This window comes from Homarus americanus, unplaced genomic scaffold (genome assembly GCF_018991925.1).
Source record: "Homarus americanus isolate GMGI-L3 unplaced genomic scaffold, GMGI_Hamer_2.0 scaffold24260, whole genome shotgun sequence".
Taxonomy (NCBI): domain Eukaryota; kingdom Metazoa; phylum Arthropoda; class Malacostraca; order Decapoda; family Nephropidae; genus Homarus; species Homarus americanus.
Window position 1 is genome coordinate 1,176,739 of NW_024721079.1, and position 16,177 is coordinate 1,192,915.

Below are 16,177 nucleotides of genomic sequence, written 5' to 3' on the forward strand. Positions count from 1 at the left end.
AAGTCCCCCATGATAAGGAGGTGGCTGGGGTTGAGCATCGCCGCATTGTTTATTAAGGTTCTTAAGTTCCTTTGATTTAGTGGGCCACAGTTCGGGGATCTGTAGATACACCCGACGATAAGTAAGTCCCCTCCCTTTAATTTAATTTTACACCACTTGGACTCTTCAAAGACATCCTCTCCCTGTACCCTCGCCTGGCTGGCTCTAAGGTCTTGCCTAGCGTAGATAACCACACCCCTCCTGCAGGATTCTTGAGTTAGGTTCGTAAATGAGTCATATCCAGCAATACTGAACTCACATTCCTCTGGGTCGATTCTCCTGTTCTTGTACAACAGTTCTACAACTCCTACAATATCTGGTTGGTGTACTCTTAGTAGTGTTTCAAACTCCTCCCTCTTATCCAGGAACGTGTCGGTATTAGTGTACATGACATTCAAGCCAGAATTTGTTCTCGGTAACGTCTCTGCTCTTAGTAATAAACCCGCTCCACCCACATTCTCAGAAGCTGCAGCATTTGCTAAGTACACTGTATTTTGCAGGGTGTGGTTAAAAATTTCATTGTTTACACGGCGCTCGTTCCCTCCTGTCCGGTAGGCTGAGCTGGTGCCGCCTCCCGGGTGGGGGGTTGAGTGGGTGGAGGGTGCACTGCTGCCCCCTGGCCCTGTGTCGGCACACTTGTTTCCACTACCCTCCCCCTGAGTATAACCCATGTGCACCTGTCCCCGTTCCTTCTCGACTCCTCCCTCCTCTGCTTCAAGTCCAGCAGGAGCTTTTTTATTAGGTACTTGCCATGGTCGTCATAGTTGTTTAGGTTAGGTTAGGACTTAGGAATTGGTTAAATTAAGTAGTACATACGTCTTGTAAAATTTGTCTATCTCCATATTTAAAAAAAAAAACACATCGACTGCAATAGTTTCCGATTATAGGATCTCAGGTTCTCAGCTGGCTCAGCCATGTTAATATTGTTATTATTATCCACTCTGTATCTGTATTTTTCTGGCTAAATAAACTGTTACAATTCAATTCAATAATCTTACAAAGATAATTCGTATCCCTAAAGTTTATTTATTTCTTAATTAATGCCTTTTCTTGCGATAAAAATGTCCTAAAATCACGTCTTTACCTTATGCCATTATATACCACTCGCGCTGAACTAATATTGTAATATATTTTTACGTGAATGTAGGAAAAACGACACAGTAAAAAATGGCACAGTATTCTTTGTAATATTTTTACCTAACCTAACCTTACAGTCGTGTCACATTTGCCTGTGCCATTTTTTGAAGCCTTATTTTCGTGTACCGCTTTTGTTCTGTATAAATAACCACGATGGAAGGATACACTTAAAAAAATGTGGTTACACGTCTGTAAAGTATTTATCTGAAAGTCTATCTGATGTTTATACAAACATCTAAATTCTTAAATGAGAATATAATCATTCATTCTAGTTCGAAGATGTTACTAGTTTGTGCCACGGATATGCAAAATCATAAAATATTTCAAATAATTTCACTGGAAGGTAAATTCACCTAATGTTTTTCTTCCACATCAAAACCAGATTTATTTAACACGAGTAGCACTAGAAACAACTTGCTAAAGTGATAAAACTCGCCAATAAGAGATCTCACTGATGTGGTTAAACTTGTATGCGGCGCCATTAGTTTAGTATCCCCGCGAACAGCAGGGAATGGCTGGACTTCTCAGTTTGTTGCCTTAATCTGCTTAATTGGTGCTTCCAGGCATGCCACTGAAGTGTGTGGGAATTCGTCGTTATGAGTGATCATTCAGTGGTGTATTATCAAGCATATTTTGTCACCGAAGAACTGTTACCAGTGGAAATATGGGAGATAATTCTAAAATATCTGCAGACCTCCGATCTGCTGACGGCTTCTTGTGTTTCTCGTGCCTGGAGACATCTAGCGAGAAGGTAAGAATTACAATATTATAGCTGCCTTAAAAGTTATTATATCTGTATGGGTTTAAAGCATATAGGCAAAAAATATGTCACTCAAAGGATATAAATGAACAATAATTTTATATGCATTGTATAAGTGCCCGACACACCTACACTTTATACAAGTTACCTATAAACGTCATCCCTGAAGAGAGAACGGATTGTCTACTGTTTTTAAGGCAAACTCTTATTTCTTAGGATCTGTAAATACCGTATGTTAGAAAACTAAAAAATAATTAGCCCACTAAAATTCACGCTTAAAACTTATTGAGTATTTGGGTATACTCAATACTCAAAATAAAGTGGTTGCAAGGGTGAGTCAGAATTAGTCATTGGTTACATTAAGTCATACTTCGTTAATAACATCCCATATCGCCATACGTGTACCTAAAATCATGTTAAATCAGATTAGGAATTGCTGGATGAGTTTACTAGCTTATGACGCCAAACTCATTTAAGGAATCAAGCATGTTTTACGAAGAATTTAAATGCAAGTACCTGTAGTAGTTATGTTTTCTGCCCTACATATAAAAATCAGTGAGACGTTGGAGAAATTATAAATGGTGGGTGAATCGTGATTGAGAGTGAATTTCTCTGACACACAATTTCTTTCACACAATTTTCCTTCAACAGAATATGTCGAGAGAGATGCCACTATTTGCCCCCACGTCTACTAGCAGAGCTCACCCACGAGTACTACGTCACTCATTATCCCAAGTCCGCCACACCCCCTACGCTTGCTCAAGATGCCAACAGTGACGTCGTGGCAGATGGTGGTGGGTTGGATCACAAGCTTCTGAAGAATTCCGTGTATATTTGTTACGTTGTGACTAGATGACGTAGGTCCGGAGCCAGCCTTTTCAAGTGGAGAGAGAGAAAAGGAAACCTGGGTACACATACGTAGGTCGTCAGAGGGCATCTAAACACTTTAGCTTGTGCCTGAATCAGAGTTTTCTATATACAAATTATACGGTGGGTTTAGACTTGTTTATTAACATATTAATTTATACGTATTATGCTACCTGATCATCTATGGTTAGTCTCAAGTTTCTCAAATAAATTAATGCACAGAAGCAGACTCTTTTCGAGTTATCTTAATTTGATGTCCAATAAAACACATATAAAAATCATTGCTATATAGTATCTGTGTTTGACATTCTAATGCCGTGTGTGTGAAGTCTTTCAAAGTGGGCAGTTCTCCAGAACAATTGGTATCGCATTTTTTTTTGTTATCGTCTTCAGCTTTTGTGGATTACTCGGAAATGACCCTCTGCTTATTTCGCCTGATGATTGAAACACCCTAACGCTGCGGGGGGGGTTGAGGTAAAGTTACAGTATGTTATACAATATTAGCTTAAGTTGGAAGGTTAGTTATTCGTATGGTTAAATAAGCTCCGGACCTAATATTTTGGTGATCCTTTGTCTGGACACTATATGGATGAATGAGTAATATTGTTATTATAATTGTTTCTGAAGCAATGTATCGACATTCAATATGAATATATCCCAGAAATAATATTAATGCTAACCCTCTCCTCCACTATTGCTAGTTTTTTAATAATTGTATTTTTCAAAGACACCAAAGATGAAGTGATGGAGGAGCTATTAGCCAAATGCCAAGAGAGAGTAGATGAACCTGAATGGTTAGATATCAGCAGGATGTCAATGCAAACTGCTATAACGTCTATCCCAGATGATTGTAATATGTTACTACAGGTGAAACGAGTGACACATCTCACTTCTGCAGGTATGTATTCTGAATGTGGGACGTTTGGGCCAGGGTGGTTAGGATCTAACCGTGGCTCATATGTCCATTCATCATGTGTCTTCACTGATATTAATACTGTAGTAGAGTCCTGTAGTGGAGCACACCATCCTGTCAGTAGTTAAGTTACTGAATATGCAAGTTGCATAAATTTTGGTACACTCTGTAATTAGACTATCCTTTTAAACAAAAACTATTGCCAAGAATAAACACCCAGTAATCGTGTTTGTTTATAATCTTCAACACAAGTAAAGTAAGAGGCTTTGTTGTGAATAAAATTGAAGTCAGGGATATACTGTATGAGGGAAAAACAAGATAGGCATACAGTACAGTACAGTACAGTATTTTGATGATGATTCTACAAATACAATAGATCGTGATAAATATTTTGTGCTGACAAATATGTGATTAAGAGTTAATTTCTTAGTGACCATCTCGACTTGCATGTACAGTACACAGCATATCACTTACCCTTGTACAGCAAGCACATTGGAGTTCACCATCTTATATATTATTAATCAATGGTTCATTTAAGATAAAAAAGGCTAGACAACATTCAGTATTATATAGTGCAGTATTTAAAGGAATTTTGAGGAATCGTTAATGTTCTTATTAATTTCTACAGCAGAAGACACAGCAACACTACATGCAGTGTAATAGGAGGAATGGCAACTCTGTGAATGGTTGAAATGAGCCGGGTATAGTTTTAACAGTCAATCAGGCACCAGGATACAATTGTACAATATACCAGTACAAAATTTCACCAAGATTTATGCAGGATCACAAAAAAATTTATGAAATTACTGTATTTTTGTATTATGCATAAAAGTGACCATGCACAGTGCAATGAATTAGTTAGTTGTGATTTATGTACAGTATGTATCTTGAAAGCGGAAAAAAGTAGTGTACAGTATTTAGTGTTGTAGCCACCTTGGGAATGAACACTGCAATTGTTGATACAGTACAGTATTGGAATCATTGGTAAACCTGTATTTGCCAGGCTGATTGAATCTTATACTTGTACGGTACTTTTCTTGTCGGTTAAATAATTAATCTATTTACATTTGCACTTCTTATATTTGTGCTGTACTGTATATATTAACAGCCCACAAATTGGAATGAATTCCTTTGAACTTATCATTTTTTGCTATGAATCAGGCAGGTTTGTGGTGGTGGTGTCTCATGGTGAGGATGAAAATACGTGTATTATAAGACTGTTTGGCAAGGCAGGGCAAGAATGCTGCGTGCAACACATTAAAGGCAGAATCCTTAGGGTAAGTTCGCTGTTCCTGTCAATAAAGATGTGTGTAGGGATGAGGGAGTATGGTATCTAGATTATGCTTATCAAATACAGTATACTGTACTATATACTTTACTGCTATCTTTCATAGGTTTGTGCCATGGAGATGCCAGAAACTCCTCCCATCCTGGCCATGTGTGTGAACAAATATCTAAAATGTTACCTGGTGGGTCCTCAGCTACACTCTCTCACTCCTCTTAGTGTCACTCCTGTGCTATCTGTTGACTCCAGACTGTGGTAAGAACATTACAGTAGTTTTATTCATCTTTACCTCACGTGTGTATGGCATTTTGGGTACTCTGAAAAAAAAGGCACATCTGTCAAATTAGGAATAAAATGACACAAAAAATGTCACCAGGTTAAGGGGAGGGAGTTAGGTCAGATCTGGCCAAGTCAAAGGTTATATTTCTTAATGTGACTGGTGGACCATCAGATAAAGTTTAGATTTTTATTGGGTTAGGCTAGATAAGATTAAGGTAGGTTAGGTTTACCTGGTCTCATTAAGCTTAACCTACTGACTTATTTTTGGTGTCATCATTACAACTATTTAGGATTGGTCAGATTCCTGCATTGTAATTATGTTCTTCATCAGGATGCTTGTTAATACAGTATTGATTAATATCATTGACTGTGTTTTTTTGCTGCTGTTGTGATATATTCTGTAACAATGTACTACAGTAATTTTAATGTGATAAAGGATTTATTTTTGTCTTTATAGCTGTGATGGGAACACTGTGATAGTATCTCAGATGATGGATGAGATTCATCTCGCCATCTATCAAGCTAATTTCATACCTCAACATGGGCGAATTGAACTTGTTCATATAGGGCGCATCACAACCAGTTCTCCTCCAGTCTACTGGGACCTTTGGAATGGATTTGTAATTAATATATATTTATTATTAATCATTATTTTTTGTGCCCCGTACGTGAACATTCCTCAGATACCTTGTGGTTTTTAGTGTAGATACTGTGTGTGTGTGTGTGTGTGATAGTTTGAGAAAGTTTAATTTGAGTGTACAATTCACTGCTGTAGCAGATATACAGTAGTATACTGCTAAATTTTAATGAGAATTTAAGAAAGAAAAAAGAAGAAAGAAGTAAGCAGTGTTTACAAATGCTTAATTAGTAGAATGTCAAAAAGCTGCTAAGTTTAAATGAGTGAAAATTAAGAGTCTGGAGTAAGTAAAGTTATATTCACATCAATATGAGCTAATTGAACCCTACAGAAACATGCATTTACAATTAACCCTTGTAAAATAAATCAAGCTTTATAATGTAGAAGAAAAATAACATTAAACTTGTTTCATTATACATGGAAATCATGTAAAAAAATCTCACAATATACATGAAGCTCCGAGAAAATTAAAAAACCTATAGAGTAATTATATAGTAAGAGCAGGAGAGACTCAACTGGGGAGATCAAAGGCCCAATGTTACACTTGGTAAATGGAAGAATAGTGTACAGTATAAACAACCTAACCATATGTTGGCAGGGTGGTGACCAGTCTTTCAAAGCTGTGTGAGGCCATAAACCCTCTTCATGGCCAAGTGAACCCCCCCAGATGTGTGTGTGTGTGTGTCGAGATGCCAGGGATAGTTGATGGGATGAGCATATTTGGAGGATTTTTGAGCAGGGGGACATCCTGTAATGTCAATCACAGCTAACGTCAAATTCTAATCTGTGACAGCTAAGAAAAATCTTACACAGTAGTTAAAGCAAGGCTGGCATGCCTTCAATCAGTGCTGTAAGGCTGGCTAATACTGTACATGTTAGCAAAATGTTGGCTAGTTTTAAATTCAGTGCCATAAGACTAGCATTTAACTACCGTAAGTAAAGACATTATTTCTTAGTTACTGTGCATAATATTTACAAAGTGTGCATAATGTTCTTCTTGCTGCAATAAATACTGTATTAGGTTAAATTGTTTTGTATTTTAAAATTAATTTACTATATTTCAGCTTGAGCTACAGTATTTAATCTAGGATGCATGCATACCATGTATACATACAGTACAGTGTAAGGGGTTTTCGTGGATGGAAATTACTGTAATTCCTTTTGAACATTATATTTTTCACGAATTCATGACATAGTTATTTAAATTTCTTCTGTAATACTATATTGATGATCTTTAATTACTATATAGTTACTGGTGCTGATATAAATTAGGTCATGTGAAATGGCTGATGTACCTGCATGCTATGTAGTTTTAAGGATATTTCAGTCCCTGAAATTTAAGGTTGTGTGTCAGTCCTACCTTATGGTAAGCTCCTGTGTGACCCTGAGTTATTATCAATAATTATTACTACTGTACTGTATAATGTGCATGTATAATTATTCCTAAGTGTACGGAATCCAAATCCTCAGTCTACTTTAATACTTTCTTTATTTTCTATAGCAGGGAAATGTATGTTGTTTCTAGTGTGTCTACTAATAATGCATAATTTAACTTTTTTCAAAAACAGAATTGTTACCCCCCTCGCCCACACCTACATATCAGGAGAGGAAACTGATGTGGTATGTGGATGATAGAAACCTCTGAAAATGAGCCCAACATATCCTTCCCATGCACACATTCCTCCAGATATCCTTCCCATCCACACACGTTATCCACTATATATTTTATTAAGATAATGTCAGGTAAACATACTCCTTTGTTTTAGCTTCTCCTGGGATAAGAGTAATGCATGAAATACTTGTTCTATTTTGTTTTATAATAACAGTAGCTACCTTTAAGAAAACAGTTGTAATATCATCAGTAATTTAGACAAGGGCCAGTCTAATACCCAGCGACAATGAGAATTTGGCAAGTGACCATCCACGCTGGTAATAAGCTGACTGGTGATGAGGACAGTAAGTTTTAAGTTGTGATAATGTTTTAATTATTAACACAGGTGACCACCATAGTATCAGGGGGTCATGTGTCTTCCTACACCGTCTCTGGAAACTTGATCGCAGAGTCGCCTTTATACAAGGACCTTCGGTACCCCAACCCCACCCTCCTCTCACGCGGACTCATATTTGCATCCACCATTACATCTAGAACACTTTTATGTAAGTATTGTGCTTAGTAGCTTGTGTTACAAGTTAAGGATATAAATGTTTATCATAGTTTGAAAGATAATCACTCTTGTTACTCTTCCTGTGATATCAGAGAAGCCCAATGGTGGCAAAATACAGGTAGTATATTTATCAGGTAGATTTTATTTAGGTGTTGATCATGTAATTATTGAAATTTAAAATAATTCAGGTAAACAGGTTTTCTTTTACAGAATTTGTTTTATTTTTTAGAAAACTGAAAACCAGAAGATTTTCTAGTACGTAGTGAAGTGATCAAATCATTTTTCATTTCTCAGTATGGGTACTGTATGTGTTTTTGTATTATATATGTGAGTAATTTTTGTGGGAGTAATTTTGTAGACATGAAAGTGTAAAAACATATCTGTGTTGTAGATGTAGCAAGGGGAAGGACCATGCTGTGCACATTAGCAGTGCCCGGACAAGTGATTTTTCCTGTCCTTGTGCCCAGCACTTGCCCTGTGGTCAAGTTAATATTTTGAGAAGAAAATACTGTACTCAAACAGGAATTTGTCAGGTGCTGCATGACCCAACATTTTTAACTAGTGAGGTCCGTTATCCAGCATGGTGACAGGAGGGGGAGGGGGCTGTGTTTGTGTGTGCTTTACCTGATGCCATAGTGTCACATCACAGCTGATCCCTCCTAATTCTATTAGTCTATTCTCAAAATGACCTGACCTAAAAATCTGAATAAAAGCATCCACTGATCAACATTAATAAGAAGCAAGGAAAATTGACAGGATGAAGGTAAAAGATGATGTATGAGTTGAAACATAAAATAAATTTGAATGTTTTAAAAACAAATTTTAACATTTCTCTTAAAGATTCCAGCAGTCAAATTTCCTTAAAAAAAATTGTTGGGGCAAGTAAAAAAAAAAAAAAAAAATTGTGCAAGTAAATTTCAAAATCACTTGACCAGGACATGCAAATGTTCCACATAATCTACACAGCCTGGGAAGGACCATAAGGACGGTCCACCCATCCACATTTTAGAGTAAGGTCACACACGAGCACCTCCGTAGGGTCATAAAGGTGGCACTCAGCACGACGACACTGGCAGTGGTTATGGTGCGGTGACCTTTCACTCAGATCACCTTTCTTGACTGCATCCCCTTTTATGCCAAGCTGGAGACAATGGAACTGATACAGCAGAGGAGGAGTAACCATCACTTGTCACTATGTCTTCTCATATGGTTGACCTCCCCTTTGAGATACATAACCAGGTAAAGTATCAGTCTGATGCAAGTGAAGCCCTTACTGGCTGGTTTATTAGACCTATTGTAGGTGCTAGAGAAATTATCTCAGTTCACAGTTCAAAGACAACTGGCGAGATGACCATCTTTCCTCGGACAGTTAAGATGTATACTGACAGCAACTAGTTGCAGAACTTTTATGCATGACTTTGACACTTTTACACATTGGTGTAATTCAGCCACTGTTATGTGATCTGAGCAAAAGACGGAGAAAGCATTTGCACTTCTCGTGATTTCCTCAATTTCCATCATGATGATGATGATATTAAAAGGTCCACAACCATGATCAGATAACTTTAGTGTTAGGCAGCAGCAGTAGCACTTCAGAGTCTAGTTTCATCACTGTATCACATTTGTTAATGAGGTGAGGCACACAGCAGCGTGTCCTCTGAAAAACATCGTAACTGGCTTATGATCTACATTCAAGCTAATGAGTACAGTACTGTACTATAATGTTGTAAAAATGATTTTAACAACTGGCCCTTGTTAGTTTCATACCCACTGTTGTCCTGATGAACCTATGGAGCCACTTGTTTATGACCCACCTGAAAAATAGTGTACAGTATAATTATATTCATATATGTGACATATATATATGGCCACACATACACACACACACACCATTTTTCAAGTAGGTCATAAACGAGCAGCTACATAGGGTCATCAGGACAGAGCAGGGAAACAGGTGTGTGCTGTTTAGACTTACACTGCTAAGGTATTTGATTGAGAAGGAAAGTTGGAAGTAATAATTAATGAATTGGGCATTGATTGTGGTAGGAGAAAGTTAATGGAGAAATTAAAAAAAAAAAAGGAAACTTAGAATGCAAATATGGAAGGGAGATTGAGAAAAAAGAATATTATACAGTAGCTTGAATGTAGAACCCCATGGAGGAAATGAAGCATGTTAAGTGTCAATATTCCCTTATTTTAGTTACCTAATTACAGAACTGACATCAGATTTTATTAATGTTTGACAGCATACTGGCATATGGACCGTGAACGTGACTATTGGTTGGTTGGTGAAAGCATCTTGACAAGCTGGATACAAAGAGGCTCACAAGATGTGGGTAATGCAAGCTGGATCACAGGCACTCAAGTTAAAAGCAGTAGTAATAATATGAATCCACAGGAAGGAAACATCACTGACGGAACAGCTAGAAGTTTACCATATTCGGAGGTGAGATATAAAAATTTCTTTTCACATTAAATGGAACTTACTGTATCCTGTAAACTTTAAGAATGGCTGGTGAAACTGTGGTTATAATAGAATGGATGAGATGACAAGGGTGTATAAGTTATGCATGAGGCAAGGAAGAGTAGTATCAAAGGAATGGCAGAAAACATGCATTTCTTCACTACTGTACAGCATATAGAGAAAGACAATAAGAATGAATGTAAGTGACATAGAGGAATAAGTCAAGTAAGTACAGTACACCCGGTAAGATGTGCAGTCGTCTTTCACGAGAAAATTGTGTCACATTCACTTGAAAGTATGACATGGGAAGAAGAGCATAGCTTCAAGAAAGGAGGAAGATGTGTGGGTTAAGTGATTGCTTTAAAGATCATAAGTAAAGAATATTTGGAAAGAGGAAAAATCGTTGGTGGCATTTATGTTACTGAAATGTAATGCAGGAAATACTGAAAAATGGAGGAGATAACTGAAAAATGGTTTAATACTGTTTGTAGTTTCAGAAAGAGAGGAAAAAAGGAACTAGTTCTCTGTAAAATTAAGACTGCATCAGTTATATGTAGCTAATGGCTCTATGGTTGTTCAGTACAGTATCTCACTTTACATGAACCCAATGATTAGGGTGATGTGTATCTCCACCAAAATCTCTTAAGTTTTTCAGTGGTCATGACTGGCACAAAAAGCTGGGACATACTGATTATTGAATTCAGCTTACTCTAGATATCCACAATATAAATTGACAGATGGACTAACCCTATACGTCAACGGCACAAGAAGCCCACATAAACATCTGTGGCTTTTACTGTATTTTGTTCAGTGATTGGAAAAAATGAGTCTTTCATTTCCTTTAAAAGCATGAGTACTGTAGTTACTGTATACTGTACCTGTACCAGTAATTTATAAACAAAACCAGTGGCTTATGTTGTTGTTGTTATACAGTACGTACATTGATGATGATTATGATTATCCCAGGTAGAGTAATCCTGTCACCGTGATGTTTCCTCCACAATTATATATTACACTAAATAATTCTTTCTCTCTTATACTCAAACTAGAATTTGAAGTACATACACTAATGTGATTGGCTACTGTTTTATGGGCAAAGGTTAGTGTATCACTTACAAGCATTTTAAATGGCATCACATTTTTAGACCTTTATATATAAATATTTTCACCATGTACGTATTAAGATTAAATTTGTCCGTAGTGTATAGAAATTCATTTAGCAGGAAATTAATTTCTTTCTTATACAGTATTAATTAAGGTCAAGAATTGAAGTACTGTACTGTACTATAAACACAACTTAATTTCAGTCACACTAAACAAATGCCTACCTGTTACCAGCTGGCTAATGGTACTCTCAGCAATCATGCTAGTTTTACTTTATGAGATCACATTTAGAGTAATTAACTAGCTTAACTTTCCAGATCCACTTCTGTTGGCCACTGCCTGTGCAGGGGCTAATCTGAAATACAGTACTGTATGTTTGCCATTACACATATAGTACTGTATTGTTAAACAGTACATACAGCAGTGACAACAATTTGAGGACCCTCTATATGCTTGATACATACAGTAGTACTGTATTACTGTAATATAAAATATTTACAACTGCCTTATAAAGTATTGTGCCTGTCTCTGATTTACAGCCAGCCAGCAGCTGCATATTGACACTAGCCAAGGTGCGGGTGGGAGCCACGTTGTTGCTAGAGGTAACTGTGGTCCATTATAAACGAGGTCTTGTGTTCTGTGGCACCAGTCAAGGTGAGGCTATGGAAGAACTCCTGTGTAGAATAACATAATTTTACCATTGTGAGTGAGTGATGTCGGGAGATTAAATGTATTTTATACATCTGATTCTTGTTGATTTATTTGTTTCTGTTCCTTACTGTACACAACTCTAATTTTGTAAATGTTGTGGAAACTTATTATTGTACTCTTCATTACCTGCTCTCTGACACAATTGATTCTCATAATATTTTCACATGTTTTTACTTCTATGATATTTTTATTCAGGATGAATATTATTATGCTGCCATAGAGATTGTTGAAAGGACTACTGTCTGTACAGTACAGTACAGTACACTACAGTATATGATATTGTATAGCCCAATGGTCACTGGTTTAAACCATTGAGCCTCCAGTAGACTCAGTTGCTGAACTTTACTTAACTTTAACCTCTTCACCATTGATAGCCATGTTTGTCACTTAGGCGGTCGGTTACGTCTCTGTTATGTATTATTGGCAATTACTGGGCATGTACTGGTACAAGAATGCATCTATACAATACCATCTTGTTTTGTGGTTATTCAGTTTCTTTTTGGATAGATAATAATACTTAATTAGTTGCTTTGTGAGTAGACAGTACTTTACTGTAATCAGATATCCACTACAATGCAAGGTAGAAGTATCTAAAATAAAAAAGCATTTTTGAATTGTTGAAATTAGGGAAGCAAAGGACCAGGAACTGTAAGTATGGAAGAAAGAGTGGCACAATATAGAGGAGGAGGCATTATAGTACAGTCTGAATGTTTGGTAATGTGAAGAAACTGCACAAGCTGAGTGACGATAAGATGAAAGTAAGGTTCATTGTCAATGATGTGTAGATATAGATGATGATGCATTTGTAAACCTTAATGGCCTGCTGGCTATTTATACAGACAGTCTGTATACTGTTTACAAGTACCGGGTATTTATCCAGACCTGTGTAGTAAAGTTATTTCATTAATGGTTACTCCACAGGTCATTTACTGGTCTACAAGATCCTGGGTGAAGACAGTTCAACTAAAATGAAAGTAAACTGGGCAGTTATGGAATCTTACGTCCCTTCTCTGTGTTTGTCTGTCTCCACTCGTCGAGTCTCAAGATTAACATCATATTTCAGGAATCAGGACATAATTGTGGCCATCGCTGATAAGGATGCCACTTGCTATATAGTTTCCCTCCCTAATATTAACTTTACTGCTAGATGTTGATAAAGAATTGTTACCTCAATCCTTAGGCTGTGAATTATTCATGAAAATATCTTGAAATTTTTTTACTGCTCAACCAAACTTGGCCAAGACTTAATGTTGTCTCTCATGTTATTTGTGTGTGACACAATGCTAGTGTTTCAGTTTTCGATGAAGTGATTTAAAACATGTTGATAATGTGCATGTAGTTTTTGGGGCTCACAAGGTCAAAGCTCAGGGTCACTCTTACTCACAAGTGGCTAAGGGATCTGTGAATTTTTCAACTAAGTTTAGAGACTTGAAGCAGGTGAAGATGTTTTCAGTTGTTTGTTAATGTACAGTTTTTTCTTCAAAATTAAGGTTGGTAATTTATTATGTACTGGTACATTGTGTGCATCATTTTGGATATGAATTACCGTATGAGTTGTTCCAGTTTGAGTTCCAGTGTATCACTTTTTCATGTTAGTCCATTATGCTTTTAATCCTAATTTATCTTTGGACTGTGCATGCTAGCTTATAAATTAATAAACATGAAATGTATTGATTTTTGTTTACTTACTTGCTGTTTTCCTCTATTAATAAACAAATTTTCCTCAGCAAACCCTTCATTTTAGAGAATTTGATAATCTTTGTCAAGTTAATTCTGGGCAACAAGTAGTCATATTTTTTGGTAAATACAGTACCTGTACAGTAATTTCCCAGGAATACAAGGAGGCTGCTGCACATGAACCATGCAGTGGTTGACAGAGAGAAGAAAAAATCTCAGATATTCGAGACTGGGTTGGGAGTCTTGGGACAAACAATGGGCAGGCCAGGAGGATGTTTGCTAGGTCCAATAAACAAGGAAAGTCAGATTGTAGATGGGTTGGAAAGCAGTTCTAGAGGCAGATTGCAAGTGAGGTCAAGTCAAACCCAAAGGCTTTCTACTGTTACACAAAATCAAAATTAAAAACGTGTAGGCGTAACGAATCTGAGGCTTGAAGATGGTAGTTATGCAGATTCAGACCAACAAGGGGTCACAGCTCAAGGTTGAAGAAGCTACAAGTCCAGATAACTGTGAGGGCAAACTTTTTCAGAGTGATAATTGTGAACTCTCGGAACAATCTACCAGAGAGTGTTGTGACGGCATCGAGTGTGAGCTCTTTCAAGACCAGACTTGACTGACACTGGAGCAGGTTCAGATACATTAAGGAACCGGTGCATGCCCAGTACTTGCCAACAGGGTGTAACAGAGATGTGACCAACCGCCGAAGCGGCTAATGGCTAGCCGATCAGTGGTGAAGAGGATAAAAGTAAAAATGTAAAAGGACAAGGCGGAGGCACTGAACAAATTCTTTTCCCCAGTGTTCTCAAGAGAGGATGTGAACAATCTTCCTGCATTTGAGGAAAGATGGTTTGACACAGTTTTGACCCACATTGTGTTCTCAGAAGAGGGTATAAAAAATAAATTGCTCCATGAATAATTATAGACCAGTGAGACTGACAAGCATAGTATGTAAAGTACTAAAGAGCATTACAAGAGATGCCATGATGGAATATCTACTGTAAAATACTACAAAACAACCACATAAAAAATGCAAACATAGTTTTATGCTGGGACATTCCTGTTTGACACAGTGTGCTAGTGTAGATTGTAGACTCTTCACGGCCGCAAACAGTGTGTGGTGATTAATGGCATGAAATCGTCTGTACCCATAACAAGCGGGGTATCATAGGGCAGTGTACTGGGTCTGTTGTTGTTTGTTTGTTTGTTTCATTAATGACATGCCAGAAGCTATACTCTCCTCCATACAAATGTTCATGGATGATGCTACATTATTCAGGGAAATTTAGAACCAATCAGACTGAAATGCAACAGAAAGATGTGTCAGCTTCAGGAGAAATCAAAGGAATGGCTGTTAAGACTCAAAGTTATGAAATGCAAGAGGATGCACCTAGGTCATACTAACAGTAAGGGGACGTATCACATGTCCCAATGAGATGAAGAAACAGTATTATTGGTGACCGAATGTGACAATGAGCTGACGTTCTCTGACCACTGTGAGAAGGAGGTGAATCAAGCAACTAATCTAGTAGGTTTTATAAGAAGGGCGTTTATATATCAAGACGGTCCTCTTAATGCTTTTCAAGAGTGAGTTGCTTCCTCGTTTGGAGTACTGTAACCCCGCCTGGGCCCTGAGATATATTAGAGACTGTCGGTTGATTGAAAATGTCCTCAGGACCACCACCAGACTGGTGCCTGCACAATGGCACCTCAGTTACCGAGAGAAATTAGAATGCCTGCAATTGTCTATCTTATACTATAGGCAGGCAGGAGGTGACTTAATTTAAGTTTATAAGCAACTCAGAGGACATCATTTAGTCGGATGTTCATACCCAGAACTGGCGGATGCCCGCCCACACAGTTTAAGGTTGAAGAAGCAACAAGTTCAGAAAACTATCAGGGCAAACTTTTTTGGAGTGATAGTTGTAAACTCTTGAAACAATCTGCTAAATAGCGTTGTAATGGCACCGAGTATGCACACATTCAAGAGCAGACTTGATTATCACTGCCACTGGCGCAGATAAATACATTCTGGAACTAGTACACGGCCAGGGCTTGCCAACAGTGGGTAACAGAGACTTGGCCTACCGCCCAAGCAGTGGCGAAGAAGACAAAAGTAATAGTGAAAATTATTTTGTGCAC

General features: G+C 37.5%; 1 protein-coding gene across 4 annotated transcripts; it reads left to right on the top strand.

The window, feature by feature from the left end:
• Nucleotides 1–1,654: 1,654 nt before the first annotated feature.
• On the top strand, nucleotides 1,655–14,033 carry LOC121861410. Of its 4 annotated transcripts, none has more exons than XM_042359098.1 (10): nucleotides 1,655–1,927; nucleotides 2,588–2,730; nucleotides 3,531–3,701; nucleotides 4,878–4,993; nucleotides 5,111–5,256; nucleotides 5,738–5,900; nucleotides 7,915–8,074; nucleotides 10,329–10,528; nucleotides 12,190–12,252; nucleotides 13,283–13,478. In XM_042359098.1, the coding sequence occupies exons 1-10, from the start codon at nucleotides 1,773–1,775 to the stop codon at nucleotides 13,331–13,333; spliced, it is 1,368 nt and encodes a 455-aa protein (XP_042215032.1). In that variant the 5' UTR covers nucleotides 1,655–1,772; the 3' UTR covers nucleotides 13,334–13,478. The 4 variants fall into 4 exon arrangements, with proteins under 4 accessions (XP_042215032.1, XP_042215033.1, XP_042215030.1 ...); XM_042359096.1 differs by having other exon boundaries at nucleotides 1,656–1,927; nucleotides 12,190–12,304; nucleotides 13,283–14,033; XM_042359099.1 differs by lacking the exon at nucleotides 12,190–12,252.
• The last annotated feature ends 2,144 nt before the right edge of the window (nucleotides 14,034–16,177 follow it).